We start from the raw sequence: 19,690 nt of genomic DNA, 5'->3' as shown, positions 1-19,690 counted from the left end.
TAGAAAGCATACTGTTTGCAAGTAAGTGCAGTTTTAAGGTGTAGTTTTTTGGTGGGTTTTTTCGGGATTTTTTCATCAGGGTTTCTTTGAAAAAGGTTGGGCAAAATCAGACTAACCCTATCCTCCTACCGATAGAAATGAAATTCTTTTCTACCGTTGATTCTCGAACTAAATGGGATGTGAAAGATAACTTCCCAAACTTAACGAGAGAGAATGATTTCTGCCACACAACTGATCGCTCCAGTCCATCCACTAGAGTCCCGGAGAGTATTAAAATATCATTATAAAACCCAGGGCCAGAAAATTCACATCAAAATGACGATGCATTCCGAACGAAGTATTTAAATTCAAGACGACATGCACTGGGAACATGTCTTTTGTATGTAATTTTTTTTTTTGCTTAACTTCGGCAACGTGGCAATTTGCTACCTGATGCGGAAGAGGGAGAAGTTTCTATGTTCTGGAGGAAATAAAAAAAAGAGACGGGGGAAGAGGAAAGAGGGATGAAACTACATTTTTATGGAATGTTAAGTATCTTTGGTTGTGGAAAAGCAAACTCTGAATCAATACAGTTGGTAGAAAATCGATGAGAACACTGTCGAATCTATGAGTTAGTCCCCTTCCGTTGCCCTCCTTTTTGTAAAGAGATTGTGATTGGAACCCCACCCAAGTTACCTCCCGTGTACTCTAGCTGTTGAAAGGAGCATTTAAGTTGTTAATGATTCAACTCATCTGTCATTTCGCCTCCTTCATCTAGGTCAGCGTTTCTCAACCTATGGTTCGCAGACCAGAGGTGGTCTGCGACGATGGCATGGTTGGTCTGCAGGCACACTCGATAATTTAATTCTCATTGAATGAAAAATTATTCTACCGTTGTAATTGATATTATTAATATCCATATGGGTTCAAATAAAAATTATACCTTCATACTTAGGTGCATCATACATCATCGATGAAAATGCGGGAAATTGCGATCGTAAATACGGGATATCACTAAATTTTGCCAAAAAAAATGCAATTTGGTAATTAATTCTGAAATTTCTGAAGGAGGGGGGATAAAGGGCTGATACAAATCGCAGCAAACAAAAAAATGTATTTCACGAAAAAAATATTCAAATGATCAGATGACCATATTTCATTAAAAAAAATACGATGAACTGGGTTCTTAAATACGGTAAAATACGGGACATAACCAATTGTCAACAAAAACGTTGCCGGAAGTAAGTACAATCACCAAGTTTTATTAAAGTTGCCGAAAATTTGTGGAAAAAACGTTGATCCTGACGAATATATGAGATGAATGATCACGACTTTAGTAAAATTACAAATTCCAATAAGCATCGTTGAAAAGAGGGAACAAATGTATAAAAAAAATCGGAGCTACTAAAATTATATAGGAATGTCCCTTAATACAGGACACAAGTGGTCCGTAAAATTGTTTCAGACATTTTACTGGTCCTTTGATTTAGAAAGGATGAGAAACACTGATCTCCAGGTTGTTTGGATGCTTATAACATCACCGAGACTAGAGAGAAGCGATGTCGTTCCCCGCTGTTATACGAATTACAAAAGATTGGTTATCAAGCGGAGATGAATATGAAGTTCGGAAAGAAAATTCGCAATGTCCTTTGGGGAATCAAACCACCAACCTCCCAAAGTCCGGGCGAGTGCTCTATTCGTGTGCATTTTCTTTGCGAGCTTCATCTTCGCCTCCGCTTGGTAACCGGTCTTTTGTAATTCGTATAACAGACATCGTTTAAATGACATTGTTTCTCTTTGCATGTCGCCATCTGCGGGCTGTTGCGGAGTCTGGTCGTCTGGAGTAGTGTTTTTCAACCTGGGGCCATATGGCCTCCTTGCGATCCTGAGATATTTCGGGGGGGGAGGGGCATGTGGGAAAATCAAGTTGAAGGACGGCATGACAGGCTGCTAAGTGAGCCACACACTGCTGTGAAAAAAAAAATCATATGTAATGAAATGAAGTTTTCAAGGGGAATATGGTGAGAAAAAAGTGTGACTAATCTCAGCATAAATCAGAACCAGGCTTTATGGCGCCCACTGAAGTCCTCGAGTGTACCTGAGTGCACTATGATCCTTGAGTGCCCCTCATGATAATGAGATGTGATATATAACGTTTTCCATTAATAAGTATTGTCCGAATTATGTCTCTCACAAGCACTCTAGATGGCAAGGCACGAAGCAATTCAAAGGACAACATAGATTTATTTCACGGAACAGCTTACACGTATATACAACCAGAGATTTTGACAAAACTCACTAATCAGAGAGCGACCTCTCCCCATACAAAATATCTCAACAGAAACTGCTATTTCTGCCGTGGCGGCGCCACTCATGGCATGGGCCCATGCGTAAAGATGGCCCTGCCTACCAATTCCATCACAAGGACACTGAATAAGTAGGAAGGGCCTCGCTCCTGGGTGAGAGTAGAAGCTCTGGATAATACCGGGGTGAAAAAACGTTAAAAATATTGGTCTGGAGGTTATCTATGCGCAATCCCATTCAATACTCATATATGCTCTAAGGAAAGAAAGAAAAAGTCTAGAGTATGTCAATCATTGAAATACTCATGGAAATCACATCACGCCAATATCGCTATTGTCAATCAATTGCAACATTTCATTAGGAAAAGCCAAACGCTTTTCCCTCGAAACTGCCAGAAGTGGTTGCGGCGTTTAGAGTTTGCATGGAAAAAATTCGAGACAAATTTCGTAGTATTTTGTGTGTTGACGTCTTGCTCAATGAGCATGCAGTTGCAATTTCGCGGACCGCTCCCTCCGGACATGCTGTGATAATGGTTTGAACGTTGGGAACGTTTTCTATAGTCGTGGCAGACTGCGGCTGTCCAACGATGCCCACAAAATTACCTGCAACACTATCGGTGTTCGTTTGAATTTCTCGAATAACTGTTTTATTGTGTTCGTATGTGGATCGTTCTTGACGTCACATTTGCTCTGGAAATTCTTGTCGTTGTTGTACTCTCACCCAATCGGTGGTGTTTCAAAGCAATAAATATTTTTTGCTTCAAAGAATACATCATTTCTCCACGCTTTGCTAATACTGACAGACCAGACACGACCCAGGCTCTGTCCCTCCCGGGATATAAGCCTGTTACCTGTGTGGGTTGGGTCGTGCTACTTTGCTAATACTGGAACTGTTACGCACTTGTCCACTGAAAAAAAACTCCCAAATGCATTTCCACTGTATGAATTCACTAGCCACCAAGCATGCCGCACATACAGCAACATGCTGCTGCAGCGTCATCTGTTGGTGAAAACTTAGACTAGACAAAAGAAACCAAACTAAAAAAAATTCTTGACTTCGCACGTTTTATATTTCGCAAGAATGGCTTTAATATCTGCCACCGTTTTCTTGCTGTCCCATTTTCAAAGCCGTCGATCCATTTTGGGATACCCTGTATATTCACCATCTCATCCGTTCAATAGATTTCTTTCTACCCGTCTAGAATTGAACTTCACTCAGCCGTAAAATTTGATAGTTCGTACTGGTTGCTTCTAGGAGGACACTGAGCTCTTGCAGTTTGCATTCATACTTCTCAAGTAGAACAGAGCTGCTCTTAGGGGTGTGTGACAGGTGCGGGCGCACCGGGTGGTTTGGGGGCCCCCGCACTTACGGTAATAGGGAAGTGAAAACAAAAATATATCGCATACATTTGCAATTCTGGGAATTTTTCTATCATTAATTCCGAAGCTTAATCAATTGTAGGATATTTTCTCTCATTGGTTCTGAATTTCCATCACAATTCTGGGATTTTTTCTCTCTTTAATTATGAATTTTCATTAGTGAGTAGATATTTTTCACATTCCTCTATATTCTATGATAATATAAGATTCTTTGGATGCCGATTCCCCTCCCCACAAAATATCTAAAATCGGGCTAAGAACCCCTCAAATTATTTTCGCACAGTGTCCCGCGTCTTGTGCAGGGATGGACAAATCCCAGGTACCAGGTTACCATGGTGACTAAAAAATTGGTTTTGGCACCTAAAATTTTCTTTGTGTTGTTACTAAATTTTGCAGGCTGAAAGCAGCACAAAGTGTCTGGAATTTATAGCAGCGTATCTGCCAACATGAAAGAGGGTCACTATGTCCTGAAAAAGTCCAAATAAGATTTTAGGCTTTCTTCGATTAAAAAAAAAATAATTTGGTGCTAAAAAATTGTTCTGGTGCCTACATCTTTTAGCGATTCGTCCAGCAATGGTATAGTAAGGGCGGCTCTGAAAACAAAGTGTACTTAAGCTCTTGATTTTAAGAAATACCAACGTTCAGATGAGCAAGTTCAAGGGGACTTTTCAGAAAAGGCGACGGGATGGTAATTATATATTTCTCGTTCATCCACTTACTTTATAATTCCGATCACGACATCCACTGCCCTGAGGCATAACGTATTATAAGATAAGTGATTGAGATAAAGAAGTTTTCGCTGCGTTTTTCTATATTTATAAAGTTTGCTCTGTTTCATCGAAAAAGAAAGATGGCTTCGGTTGATTAGAGCAAATCTGATTCAGTTATTCCTCTATCGTAAAGCTCGGATGATTAAGTGAAAACAGTTGTGAGGTGTAATTATGTTAATTGATGCAAATGAGAATTGAGGGATTTGAAAGAAAATAAATCAAAGTCACCAGGCCAAGGTCTGATTTAGAAAGTAAGTAATTAAAAGACATTCGTTCTGTGGGGAGAAAAAAGAAACAAGTTTTTATCTGCTTTTTGATTCATTTTCATACGATTATCATTTTACGACTTTTATCTCACAGAAGGAGAGCTTTGACCTTTCGTAAGGTTAATGGAAATCCAAAAGAACATTCGTGAAAAAAAAAAAAACTTGAGTAAAATAATGTGTTTCGGGACATGTTATTTTCAAATTATGAAGAAAATGTCGATATTAGATCGTCCCGAAAGTTCCGAGCAGTTTCTCTTTTCATGAAAATTATAATTTTGATCATTTTTGTCGCACCACGGTCATTTTCTGCACACGAGGGATAATTAGACCGGGACTTATAATTTATTGCCGATTCCGAACGGCAATCTTGTTTTTATACTCATCTAACTCTCTGCAGTAGCAATTTTTTCTGCGGTCATTACTTGTTGTACCCCTGTGTCAGGAAATTTTTCTGACAAGGACGAACCGGGTATCGAACTCCCGACACCTCTAAACATCCTTTGGTACTTTAGGCGAGTATCTTATCGACCTGGGCCACCGCGCCCATAAAAATCATATTACCGTCAGATAGGGTACTCTCTTATAAATTAACATTGTTTACTACACTGTTACTAACACTGTTTACTAAAGTTGCAACACTAGAGAGAGAGATTTTCTCTGCGTTTTTATGCTGGGATAATTGTTTAATTGTTTTGTAACTTATTATGATTAGTGCTGGCCCGATTAATGGGATCGATTAATCGATCAATTGTTAGTCGCAGTTAAAAATTTTAGTTGACTTAATCGATTTGATCAATCCGATTAAAGTTCAATTAAAATTTGCATACAAAAATTTGTAATTTTCAACGTGATTTATTTAACGAAACCGATTAGATGTCTTAAATTATATATTTATACGTATACAACATTTCGGATAAGGGACCGTATTTAAAAATATTTGAATCAATATTTCTCGGCATGGGGGAAAAAAATACAGGTCCATTCAACAAAAACTGATGATTTCAGTTCTGAATTGAGTTTGATAGGGGTTTTAGAAGACCAGACCAAAATTTATTGTCTATGAACAAGTAGTTTCTCGTATTAGTATTTGCTTGCAGAAGCGTAAGCCCTCTTCTCACAAGTACTAATTTGGGAAGAGTTTATAGGAAAACAAACAACAGGGTGATCGACAGTAGTTTTGATATCCGGGACTAACCTAAAATAATCGATTTTAAAAAAAACAGGATCCAAGTAGAGATTTCCATGTTTTGACTAAATATCAGGTATGTTCAGCATATTGAATTGCTTCAAAAGGCAGCAGAGAGAGAGTCTTAGTTTCTCAATATGTTCTTACATTTGTTTACGTCTGGCGAATGGGTGCGTGAAATAAATAAAATATATTTTTATAGCATCAATTAATATTATACAGGGTGTTTCCTTGAAGTGGTGAAAAACTCATAGGGGTGATATTAGGCATCAAGGGGAACAAAAATCGCCATAGAGCACTGTATCACATGCCACGTTTAGTTGGTGAAAATTTCAAAAATACTTATGAAGGGTGTGACGTAAAGTGTGGAACAGAAAAGCTGGTAATAAGTAAAAAAAGCATTTATTTGAAAGCATGATTATATATACGACACAGCCTGGGTTTACGGAAAATTCACCGCCAACAATTCACCGCCATGCAATTCAGCGCTAGGAAAATTCACCGCCGGAAAATTAACCGCTCAATCACTTAATCACTGGTCACTCGCTCAATCACTTAATCACTGGTCAATCGCTCAATCACTTAATCACTGGTCACTCGCTCAATCACTTAATCACTGGTCACTCGCTCAATCACTTAATCACTGGTCACTCGCTTAATCACTTAATCACTGGTCACTCACTCACATACTCACTACATCACTCACTCACTCACTCACATACTCACTAGATCACTCACTCACTCACATACTCACTAGATCACTCACTCACTCACATACTCACTGGGTCACTCACTCACTCACATACTCACTAGATTACTCACTCACTAGATCACTCACTCACTCACATACCCACTAGGTCACTCACTCACATACTCACTAGGTCACTCACTCACTCACATACTCACTGGGTCACTCACTCACATACTCGGTCACTCATTCACTCCTCTCTCACTGACTCAGTAACTCAATCGCTCACTCCCTCGCTAACTGACTCCCATCGAACTGTTTTCGGTGAATTTTCCGGCGATGAATTTTCCGGCGGTGAATTTTCCTAGCGGTGAATTGCTGGCGGTGAATTTTCCGGCGGTGAATTTTCCTAGCGGTGAATTGCTGGCGGTGAATTTTCCGGACGCGGAAGCACACGAGGGCAAATTAGACCGGGACCTACAATTTATTGCCGACTCCGAACGGCAGCCTTTTTTTTTCACTCGCCGGGAGGTTGGTGCTCTAACCACTCGGTGTGGGGCTCCCTGCGGTAGCAATCATTTTCTTTGGTCATGTCTTCGTTTCTGTTGTTCCTCTGTGTCGGGAAAGTTTCTGACAAAGACGAACCGGGTATTGAACTCACGATAACTCTAAACATCCTTTGGTACTTGAAGCGAGTATCTATCTTATCGACCCAGGTTACCGCTCCCACAGGTCTTTGTGGCTCTCCCTCAATCACTTTTCGCGGCTCCCCTTTCACTTGATTCCCATTCGTGCCCACGTAATTCCCACGTACATATCCCAGGACAGCAAAGGTATGAACTACTACTCAAGCAAAGTCTATAGTCGAAGGAGCCTCACGACCCTAAAATGAATTTCTCCGAGTAAATTACTACAACAAAAGCTATATTTTAAATCATGAAACTTGAAAATGCTCTAATCTTTTCCCAGGCAGTTATATATCATTAATGACGGCCGGTCATCAATAAAATCGATGGTTTTTGCTAAGATGTTCACTCACCATAGTTGTGCAACGGCAGATCTCAACTATGACACAACCATGATGTTTCCTTACAAAAAGATGATGCATCTATATGACTACTTTCTTCTTGACAGATCTGAAACACAATCGCAGTCATGGAATTTAATCTATCTCTCCGTTATAGGCGATTAACGGTTTCTCCCTCAGGCACTTCATGTATTATCCAGAAACCGTTCAATCGTAATAAGATCAAGCCATAATAGTTATAGTATAGGAATCTTTTAAAGTCACGGTTGTATGAGTATCTGGTGGTCTTTTTCCATCTCATTACATCTCGTTGATGCGTATAATTACGAAGAGCCTTGGAAGAATAGCGTCTTCCTTATGTCACAAGATATATAACCCCACGAATATCTCCTGCTACTTTGAAACATTTTCTCCACACACTGTGTTTTATCATTTTATTTTTCTCTGCGGATGCAATTTATAACCGCTGCCGGGAAATAATGAAACACTCACAGAGCGGTCTTCACTTTTTCATGATGAATATAACTTATGTAACCTACGTATATGCATGCATATTGGCGTTATTTTCACTTGCAGACAGGAGCACGGCTTTTTCCACTACCGAATGGAAAAATATAGAGGGAAGAATTCCAAATTTCCATACATGTATATTGCGAAACGGTGAATTATATTTCTAATAAGAAATTTCACTTACCGAAGAATCTTGAGGAATGTGTGTATATTCCTTGGGAAATTTCTCTACTCCTTATTTGCTTTTTCCTTCCATATTTCTCTTCAGTTTTATTTTGATTTTTTTCTTTTCTCGAGAAATTTCCGTTCCAAGAGATTCAATCCATAATTCCGTATACTTTCATAAACAAAGTTTCGATTCCAATAATTTGTGCTTGTAAATAACTGTCTCTCTCTCTCTCTCTCTCTCTATCTTTTTTGTATTTTCTCAGTCGGAAAGTCAGAGATAAGGCCGTAGGAATGAGATAGCAATATACAGATACATGTGTTCTTGAAGCCGATTTCGATTGCGAATTCTTTGCGGGAAGTTACTATTTATGGTTCCAGGCAAGGAATTATTTTGTACCTATCGAAATTCCGAGCTGCGATTCTGTGATTTATTGAGTTATTATCTGGAACTTCTCTGTACAATATACAATACATATGATTCAATTTTTGATTTTGGGATTCCTCATGGATCTGGATTGTTCTGATTTGTTCTCGGTGATTATAATGGAGATAAATCCATCGATTTTTTTGATTGGTCGATATTCCTGGAATGTTTGTTTTCGTGCTTATATATGTTAACCATTTGCGGGGTCCAGAGGTTTTACTTCTTACTAGTACTTCGTACAAGTTCCTACTTTAGAGCCCCCCCCCCCCAAATCAAGATTACAGTAAGGTGCCTGGGTGCTAGATTTTGCGTTTTTTGAATCTCTCACGAGTTCTGCGAAGTTGCTGAATTTACAGAGACTATCCTGTAATTGTATGGGATCGTTATAATAATGAAGTGCCATTTTTTTTCCTGATGTCGATTCTCCCTCGACGTGGGACCGCAAAGGTTTGAGGCCCGTACAATCTAAAATTGAACCATCAAATACCATAATTTGGCAATGCGTAGAATGAGTTATACAAGACAAACTTTTTTCTAAATTGTTCATCATTTTATGAAATAAAGTTTTGTGAAATTGATAATTTTAGTGTAAACTTTTGAATCTCAAAGTGAAAATTCTATGTTAGGTACGTCGAAAGAGAAAACTTGAGATGTGGTTGAGATCAAATTAAACAAGTGAAAATCATTTTTTTAAATTCACTTTTTCAATAAATATAAAAAATGTATTAATATCAATATATATATACATACAGGGTGTCCATAATTAAAAGACCCTATTTTAAAGTAGCCTACAGGCGAAACCAATCATCAGAAAAGTGTAAAATTTTGTGGAAGACTTCACGAAGTGATGGGAATTTGTTTTTGGGGGAAAAAATTAGTTGCACTGTCGCCACCAGAGGGCGTTTTATTAATAAATGACACATTTAGGCAAACGTTTACAATTTTATCAGTCGTTAAACACTTTGACAATTGTTACTGCAATAAAACATGTTCCATATGATGACATATTTGAAACTTTGTTCAAACTGTGCACGGCGCAAACTCTTGTCCCACTCACCACTACCATCCCAATAGAATTCCGTCCGCAGAACCGGTTTGAGGAAAGGGAAAGTGTTCACTTTTGTGAATCCGCGTCACTTTTTGTGACATGAGATTTAAAATTCACTCCCCTGGCTAAAAGCATTTCACTTCAAAAAAGTCACTGAAGTATAATAGAAATGCACACCTTAGACTAATGCCAATAAATATCCAGTCACCTACGTATACCGTGGTGTAAAATTTCGGTTTGCGTTATTTTCTGCTAACAGCTCGAACCACTGGTTCCCCCCCCCCCACTTTCACCAAGGTGTATAAAGGCATTCATGTCAGATAATCATGTCATTCTCACACTGCGACAATAGCCGATACCTTCACCAGAAAGGTAATGTACCGCACCATATAAATACAAACCAATACATTGGAGTACAACTGCTGAACTATCACTCCTGCAAAACCAATGCGACTTGAGCTGTTGTTGAGCTTGGACGTGTTGGTATGGAGCCCAATTACCAACGTTTCAATTTGTCCCTAGAAGTGCTTGATGGTACTGAGATCAGGACTCTCACCGGACCACAAGTCTCCGGATCACTTTATAACGCTTGAATTTCTGTGGCACGATGCATTGTCATCCTGGTGAGCAAGACAATCAACAGTTCTGCAGTAAAAGAACGATGCAATTGTCTAGAATGACAATACACTCAGCTATCGTCATGGTAACAGAGACGACTACTGGTCCAAGACCCTACCAGAACAAAACGAGTAGACCAAAACTAACTCCTACCGATATATGTGGGTGTCCGATAGATATTGTATGGTACATTTTGAAACAAACTCGATTTTACGAGTAGAGATTTATCAATTAGATGCAGCGCGGAGGTCATTAGTATTTGAATCCATAACCTCAAAATATCAATTCACTCCTGTTTCTAAAACATCCATTTATGAAACCAATATTTTCAGTTCAAAGACTGAATTATCCACAACTATTATTAACACTCGGCGATTTTGACGGGTGTAATTTACTGAAAAAAAGTGAATCGATAACTTGTTGTATATTTTTATTATTAATATCCCTAATCAGGGACTAAAATTTCATTACTATCCTTAAAGGAAGCATTCATTGAATTAATATCCGACGTTCAATTCCGAGAAAAACTTGTTTTTCCCCCACTTAAAATAATTTATCACTAAAACTCTGCGTTGGATTTGACAGTGATAAATGACCTCCCGTTTTTTTTCCGGGAAAAATGGGGAGCAAAATATTTACACGCTGTGTTTTTTTTTTCTTTTTTGGATTAAATTATCCATGGCTGATTCACGTCTAAGTATTGTTAACTTGCGTGATGGCTTTAGAGAATGATTGTTAGCAATCGCTTATCAATTTCTCCACTCGACGATCGATCAAACGAGCTGTGTGTTGGGATTTCTTTCGAAATGGTTTTATGTTCGATATTTCGATCTTTAAAAATAAATATCTATTCCAAGAATGAATGATTACCGTCTGTTTTTCGGTTGCAGATGGATATTGAAATGGAATGTATTGCATAATAATTGGACTTCGTAACCTAAGTCGATAACACATCTGCCCCACTGTACAGTGGCAAGTTCTGGCTTTCATTCATGCCCCACTGTACTGATTGATACCATTTGTTACGCCATCTATGTTCGATGGATGACGCTAAATAATAGGAAATGTTATCAAAGTCCCTAATACTCGCATTCTGTTGTCTGCATTCCTTAGGATGTTGTTGTTCATTTCTGCTGGAACTTTTTGGAGGTAACCTATGTAGCCTCATAGAGGCTGCTTTTTCCCTCGATGGGTGTTCGATCCCGAATTTCCCGCTTTTTTCCCCTCATCATTCTCTACTCATAATCTATGGAGATATCTCCCAAAGGGACAAACGATGTTAACGTCTTATAAAATTTAAATAACGAAATTAATGTACTGGAGTACTTGGGTCGACACTTGATATTATTTAGTGTCATCGGCGTTCAGTAGATGGCTCACAAACAAGTGTACCACAAATTTTACACTGAAATTTTTTGTCATACGTAATACTAATACATTTGTTGACGTAATTCTAATACAAAAAGACGTTTCCGGGTTTCACAAAACGCAATAGTGTAAAATTAACAAAATATATTAATTGGTCATCGCGATTTTTCACGTCAACAAGTGTTGATGCATTGTAGATACCATTCTCTTTAGATGCTAGGGCCTAAACTTCAGCACTTTAAAATAACGCTCATAGGAAATATGGTTGCGGTAAAGAAAAAGGATCATTAACACTTTAAATATGGCATCCACACACTTTACCATTGAACATTGCGAGATTTCATGAGTTTGAAACATGGTCAGAGTTTTTCCTGATGCAGAGGTGTCATTTCCATGATGTAAGGTGGTGCCAAGACAAACGCACATAAATGTAGTTAACGTAACAGGTCACCAGAAATAAAGAAACTACTCTACCTCTCAATAGCATGGCCAGTTGTGACGTCATAAATTTTGCTTTACGTTTTATTCGTTAAACGGTTAAACTATTGGTCGTAGAGACAGAGTTATTGTTCTTTGAACATTTTCAACCTACTCAGTGACAATTCTTGTTGTCATCTGTTGTCTCTGAATGTCTCGATCTTTCCGGGACTTTTTAAGTACTAATGTTTAACGGTATATTCAGGAGAAAAAAAAAATTTACGCATAATCAATATTTTATCACTTTTTTAGGCCCCTATGAAGAATTTCATATTGCGGTAATAAATACGGTTTTTTCATTAAAATGGTTTATCGCTGTGTTACGAATACATTCAAGTATATTCATCAATTGGAGTATAAGTTGATGTATATTTAGACAAGGATACGTTGCCTGGTTTTATTATTATTCTCAAGAAAATGGGAGAAAAATAAGTAAGAAAAATATAAGAAAGGGCTCGAGTGTGTATCGATTTTTTCTTCCAATTTATAACCCAGAATTCCATTTATGGAAATACATCTCCTCTCGCGTCGCCCCGTTACCCCTTTTCTGCCTTACATTTTCCTTATGCTCCGAGAAAAACATTAACTTTTCGTAAATTCAAGAAAAGCTCCTCCATTTTTTTTTTCTTCCTCTCCTCTTTCTTATTTCTTCAGTTATATAGCACTAAGAAATAGAGAAGAATAAAAATATGGAAAAAAAAATGGAGAATTTATATTTGTATGGGAAACGCGTTCTGGACGTCAAATATGTGTTATTTACACCAACAGCGCTGGGGGAAGGTACACAAGTGCGCATTTTCTTGGCCCCATGGTCTTGTAAAGAAAAATAACATAAAAAAATAAATAAAAATAAGAAAAAAATCTGGATTTTAAATCATATCCCTAGGAAATGGCTCCTTGCTATATAGAAAGAAAAATGTTAAGAAAACGTTGAAGAAATTTTCAATAATAATAATAAATGGAGGGAAAAACTAAACATTTCTTTTAGTGGGGAGAAAAGTGTTTTTTACTCATTTAAAACAAAATTTGAATAAAAACAGAAAAGCTCATATAAAATTCTATAATTTATATATTTATATATACATAAAATATGTCTATGAAAATATATTTTTTTATCTATTTCATTAACAAATGGTTTTATTTATCTTATATTTTCGCATATCATATATTTTTGCCATGTCGGATGTAGGAGAGAAATATATATTTCCATTTTTTGAGAAAAATAAATGTTGTATGCTAGCGTTTCTCAACCTATGGTCCGCGACTATGGCATAGGTGGTCCGTAGGTAGACTTGATAAGGTTATTCACCTGTTATAGTTGATATTAGTAATATTCATATGGATTCAAATAAAATTATACAATCATACTTAGGTTCACCATATATCGTCGAGAAGAATGCGGGAAATTGCGATATTAAACAGGGGATATCACTAAATTTTGCCAAAAATGGCAATTTATTGCTTCAAATGAAATTTGAAAATTACTGCTAAAATTGCTGAAGAGTGTGGAAATAAAGGGCTGTTACAAACCGCAGTTCACAAAAATGTACAGTATTTCACGAAAAAAATATTCAAATGATATAATGACCATATTTCTCAGTGAGAAAAATACGGTAAACTGGAATCTTAAATAGCAATCTGTAAGACACGGGACATCGTCAATTGTCATCAAAAAACGTTGCCGAAAGCAGACACAATCTCCCATCGTAATGAAAATGTCTGAAAAATCGCGGAAAAAACGGTACACATGACAAATATGTGAGATGAATATTTATAATTTTTTCGCCATAATTATCATAATACAATTTATATTATGACACGCTGTATTACTACTTTAGTAATTGTTACAAAGTTATGCATCGTTGAAAAACGGGTCAAATGTATAAAAAAATGTCGGAGCAATGAAAATTACAGGTATGCCCAGAAATACGGGACACAAGTTGTCCGTCAAATTGTTTCAGACATTTTACTGGTCCGTATTTTCAGAAAGGTTTAGAAACACTGTTGCGTACGTATTTTGTGGATGACGTGTTGTGTTGGTCATTATTTTACCGCCATCTGTTGAAGATTGATGATACTAAATATTACGAAATGTCAACTAAGTGCCCCTACTATTGCCATTCTTTTTTCTATGTAGTTTTTTGTTTTTTTTTAGTTCAATATAGTCGAAGACTGCCATAAAAATTCATTGAATAACGGAAAATTAAAGATTAAAAACTAATGTTGACTGACTGACTGAACATAGACATTATCGGAGGTGACGGCCGTCTTTTTAAGTGCACTCTTGTTCTCTCCTTAAGGGGGTGGCTCCCTATGAGCAGAAGTCTCCATAGCGGAAAAATTTGGATGAAGGCGAGGGGGAAACTGTGTTTTATGTTTGGTGAGGTAGTGCTTGAATGTGAAGCGTTGTATGGGAGAACGGGGGGCGGAAATTTAATAAAAATACCTAAATAGGAACAAAATTTCGCGCCGAAGTGCAATCCTCAGTCAGACAGTCTTCGCCAGTGGTGACAAAATTTTGAAAAAAACTGACTGAAAATGAGCTTGTTGGAGGTGACGAGAGTATGTCTCTCTTGTTCTTTCCTAATGAGGGCTGCTCTGTACGAGCTTGGTGAAACTAATCAGTTTGTTCCGGATTTTTCCATTTTGATAGAAAATTTTCTTTGTCTATGGTCATATTTAAAAAACAACGAAATAAAAAATTTTACGAAACATAAACGACAGTAACATTTCACAGAATAGGAATTTTGTAAGGGGAGGGGGACTTGGATGACATAAACTATATTTAGTGCCATCGATATATGCGATAGATAGGTATACAAACTAATTCACCAAAAAAATTGACCCCGAGAAATTCTTTTATCAGCCTCGTAAAAACATGCCAATGTGGATGAGTAATGTATAAAGTGGGTGGATGGTCGAAGGCTTTTGACATTTTTCTACTGGTATACACAATCAAAAGCACAGATGAATGAACGCCAGAACTTTGCCACTGGGCTTATTCCGTTGCCGAGATCTCTTCCAGCACAGCTTCGTGGCAGAGTCCGGAACACTTTATTTTGTGTCAAAAAAAACCATAACACAAGATTTTTACGGCATATTTACAATTTGGTACTGTCGAGATTAACAAATTTTCTGGTGATTACAGACGAAATGGGGTTGGGAGTTGGAGAAAAGTTTCGGGGTTTCGTTAAGACGGATGAAAATGAATCTACACATATCAGGAGGGAGGTATATTTTAAAAGCAATTGACTATATTGTATATTTTAAAAGCACAGATAAAAGGTTATAACATAGGGTTGAGGGGCATGAGATAAATGGCTGGTTCTTAACACAACTCACTTCGAAAGCCACTATATCATGGTGGTAATGCACACAATCACGTTGATAAACGTGTATTTCCTTGGATTTTATCGTATCTAAAAGATTCGAAAACGGTGATTTTGAATCTTTTAGATTTCTAACATCATCGTAGAAAATTCGTACTCGTCCGAGTTATTACTAGAATAATAATATAGAAACTTCAGGAAGCAAAATCAACATAGTGCATGTGTATTGTCGAGCGTACAGTAGTGGAGAATGTGTTCGAATATCTTCGAAAGCCACTTTATTTCGCATCCGATTCGGCCGATTTATGTACGTATATATTTGTGTGTGTGTCAGTATTCTTTCGGAGATTCGATATTTTTTTTCCCAATCGATAGAAGTTTGATATTTCCTTTCGGTTCGTCTTATGCATGCATGCATACCTCACAATTCAGAAGGGGCTTCGTTCGCTTCCCACGTTTTTACCCCCCGACACAGAAAATGACTCAGAAGAGCCTCGTGTTAGCATATGCATTAAAATCGGAAATTCAGCGAAATCCGTTCTCAATATTTTTTCCTCCATCCTGACCTTTACTCCCTCTTTTCGTGGTTTTTTTTCTATATTCAGCACTTATACCCGAATCCCAGTCTTCCTTTTGCTGTAAAAATCCCAGGATTCTAACCAAATCCGATTCTATACTGTGCCTTTCAATAACATCTAGAAAAATGATATTTATGGAATTATAATGAAAATTGACTGTTGTTTATGCAAAAGAACTTACTTCATTGCTACGTCATCTGGATCAAACTCATTCACTGATCAACCATCGTCGAAGAGCGCTTGCTTTCTGGTCAGGTGTACTATTAGGTATTACTAATCACCCATCACTGAAAGGCGCTTGCATTTATCAAGGTGCACTATTTGGTATCACCAATCCACCATCACCGAAAAGCATTTGCATTTGATCAAGTGCATTATGGAGTATAATCAATAATCACCGAAGATCACCTGTTTTTAAGTCAGGAGCACCATTGGGTATAATCAATCAACCATCGCTGAGAGCGCTTGCTTTCTCGTGCACTATTATGCTTCACCAATCACCCATCACCGAAGGGAGCCTGCATTTGGTCAAGCGCACCATTGGGTATCACTAATCAACCTAATCAACAATCACCGAAGGACGCTTGCATTTGGTCTGGTGCACTATTTGGTATCTCTAATTAATAAGAACCCGAAATCATTGAAGATTTTTCTTCATCTAAATTAGTTTCTTCCTAACTTCGGTATTTCATTTTTTCTCACATTTGTAGTTTCATTCAATGTTTAATCACTGAAAGGCATTTTTTTACGGAAGTTGGAAAGACACCCTCCGAAATATTTTTGGGGCCCCGGACCCTCTACCTCATAAGAACACCTCTTGTTAAAAAAAAAACTTATTAGCAAAAGTCTTATCAACACACGTTGGGATACCCAATGTCATTAAATGTTTGAAGGAAATCAACTTTTAATCGAAAGATGAACCCTGTTAATTCGAAAACAGCTTCTTGTCCCAATTAGTTTGGATTATAGCGGAGTGTGACTGTATTATATCCACTCTCGTATATAGTCATCTAGTAACCAAAGAACTACTACATATTAACAGTGTTATAACTTACCCTGACCGAAAAGCAGGTACCTAAGGTTTGCAGGCAGTGGTTGATTGGTGAACGGGTTTGATTTGAATGACGAAGTAAAATTGAATTATTGATTTTTTTCAGCTTTTTTCCGTATGTATATCATAGAAACGAGCTATACTCAAGATTCGTTAAATCCTCATTTCCCAGCTGAAATAGGATCTCCAAAAATAATATCCAACATAGTTAAAACATTGGTGCGTCTTTCTTTACTTCAAATAAAAAGATGCCATCACATCTGTATACACGCACATCTTTCCCGACCATCATTTCTTATGCTTTCCGTAATTGTGAGTGATGTCATTAATGCAGAGATGACTTACCAAGCATAGAAAACCTAATGGAAACGTAACCTTTTTGAGCCAAGAACCAGCAGCTTTTGAATAACTGATGAGATAAACCTTTTTTTTAAAAAAAAAAGAAGAAAAAGGCTGATTCCCGGACTTGCTTATATCCTTTTCTGTTTTCCAGAATTTTCCATTAGCTACTCCCCACCCCGTCTCGTTTCCTTTTGCTACTAAAGCATGTTAAAAGAAGAAATAATGACGTGAATAAATCAGTGATTTTCGGGAAGGTCTAGAGCAAAGGCAAAAGGTGTAGGTAGAATTGGGTGCCCTTTTTTTGCAATTTCCCGCCGCCCTACAACGAACCTAGTGCTTTTCAATCTGCCATCGCCACCACCAACCTCTTTGGGGAACCTTTACTTATTTTACCCCATCTTCTCCCGAAAAAATTCAAGAAGAAAACCTCGGGAAAATCGCGTCGCAATGCGAGTCGGGAGAAGTAAAAACCTTCATTTTTAGGAAATGAAAAGAAATGATGTGATGTTGGAAAAGAGAGAGCTTTTCCGCTCGGAAAAATCCAAGGGGCAGGGAGTTAAAGCTGTTTTTCCCGCGTAACGAATAGAAATTGGAATTAATTATAGAATGTAGCAAATTTTGCTAATGGTGATTCGAGTGGAGATGCAACAAAATCAGTATACATGCGACAGAAAGAGAGAGAGAGAGAGAGAGAGAGATAGTTTACTAATTGGTTGTTGAAACTCTCCGCTTAATTGGTTTTTAAGTACCGCCTCGCGAGTTGAAGAGACGTTTTTATTACTTCTGGGATTATTTATTTATTTACTTATTCCATTTTTTCCCCCCCGGCAAGTCTTCATTTCTTTTTTTTTAGGCAAAAGTGCCGTTCCAAAATTAAATATGCAGTGTCTAGTGAAGTAAATTAGTGGCAAATTAGTATTATGTTCATTAATTCTTTTGTGGTTACGTTTCTTTCGCATTTAACTGAATGGATCACGGAAGAAACATTAGGCGGCAAAAAGAAAACGATTTTGCTTTCAGGTCGTCAATTACTATTACTTTTTTGGTGTTTCCGAAAAAGAAACATAAATATCCCTTACAAAGCAAATGTCTGTTTCGCTGATGTTGTAGTGGCTAATTGAAATTCGTAAATGAGATAGAATAATGATTATTGAAATAGGATTTACATATGTTGATATCAATGGATTAAATTGGTGTGTGACTTAAAAATGCTTGCACGACATCATAATGCGTATGTAACAAGGAAAACTACCAAACATTTGTGCACCGTGTATAGTACGGTTTCTTTTTCATTCTCAAACAGTTTTTAATTGATTGATTATTTGTTAATAAATTATTTTTTCCTTCGCTTTTTTTCAGACGTTTCATACTCCAAGTTTCGGGGACGAAGAATTTGAAGTCCCCACCTTGAGCTACAATCACGCGAACAATATAAGATACGGTGGTAACGGACAAGGAACGTTCAATAATCAGGTAATTTGAAGAAAAAAAATCATAATTCGGCAATTATTCAGTTTTCAATATTTTCTGAAGATGTATTCATTTGCAACACCACTTTAAGGACATTTATTTCTAAACTTTAAAAATGCACAAAACGTTTTTAAAGGAATTTGAACATTTGAACATTAAAAAAAAAAATTTATAACGTAAATTATTTGTGTTCCTTAAATTCACTTTTTCGTGATTGTAATCGACTCTTATATGTGTAGATATTGTCGTATCAGCGTTCGTCTCCTGTCAACCACCAGCAGCAGCAACATCTACCGTGCCAGCAGCAGCAGCAACAACAAAATCATCATCTTTACGGCCCTCCGCAATCCCCCCAGACCATGATGATGAGCAATGGCCAATACCATCATAACTGTCCTTCTCCACAGCAGACAAGGTCAAGTCCACCCCAAAACATTTACCAGAACGAAATGATGTCTCCCCATTCCATTAATATGCAGTAAGTAAAGCAACGAAGATAAAACATCATAGTACATTTGCTTTAACTACAATATTTTTAGAAAATTATCGCAATGTTGGTTGTTAGACCATAGTGTTTTTATTATAAATAACTAATATATTCTTTTTTAAAATCACGCAATCGGCTTCAACTGTTCAGTTGGAAAAGCCAAATCATACTATTATCGTCCGTGTGGCGTTTGAAGTGATTGATAACCCTTTTTTCTTTCG

The 19,690-nt window shown here is 37.3% G+C and overlaps 1 protein-coding gene across 7 annotated transcripts in view; it reads left to right on the top strand.

The window, feature by feature from the left end:
- The window catches only part of LOC149074648 (TOX high mobility group box family member 4-like), an 89,356-nt gene that overhangs the window by 40,975 nt on the left and 28,691 nt on the right, over positions 1-19,690 (top strand). For all 7 annotated transcript variants that reach the window (XM_089247070.1, XM_089247067.1, XM_089247068.1 and 4 more), the window contains 2 exons: positions 18,872-18,985; positions 19,222-19,460. In XM_089247070.1, coding sequence (XP_089103196.1) covers positions 18,872-18,985; positions 19,222-19,460 — 353 coding nt within the window. The remainder of the gene's footprint in view (positions 1-18,871; positions 18,986-19,221; positions 19,461-19,690) is intronic.

The sequence above is a fragment of the Pholcus phalangioides genome, unplaced genomic scaffold (genome assembly GCF_987345545.1).
Source record: "Pholcus phalangioides strain wild (caught in Gottingen) unplaced genomic scaffold, Ppha-v1.0 ptg000017l_1, whole genome shotgun sequence".
Taxonomy (NCBI): domain Eukaryota; kingdom Metazoa; phylum Arthropoda; class Arachnida; order Araneae; family Pholcidae; genus Pholcus; species Pholcus phalangioides.
The sequence above is the reverse complement of the archived record's forward strand: the minus strand, read 5'-3'. Positions and strand labels throughout refer to the sequence as shown.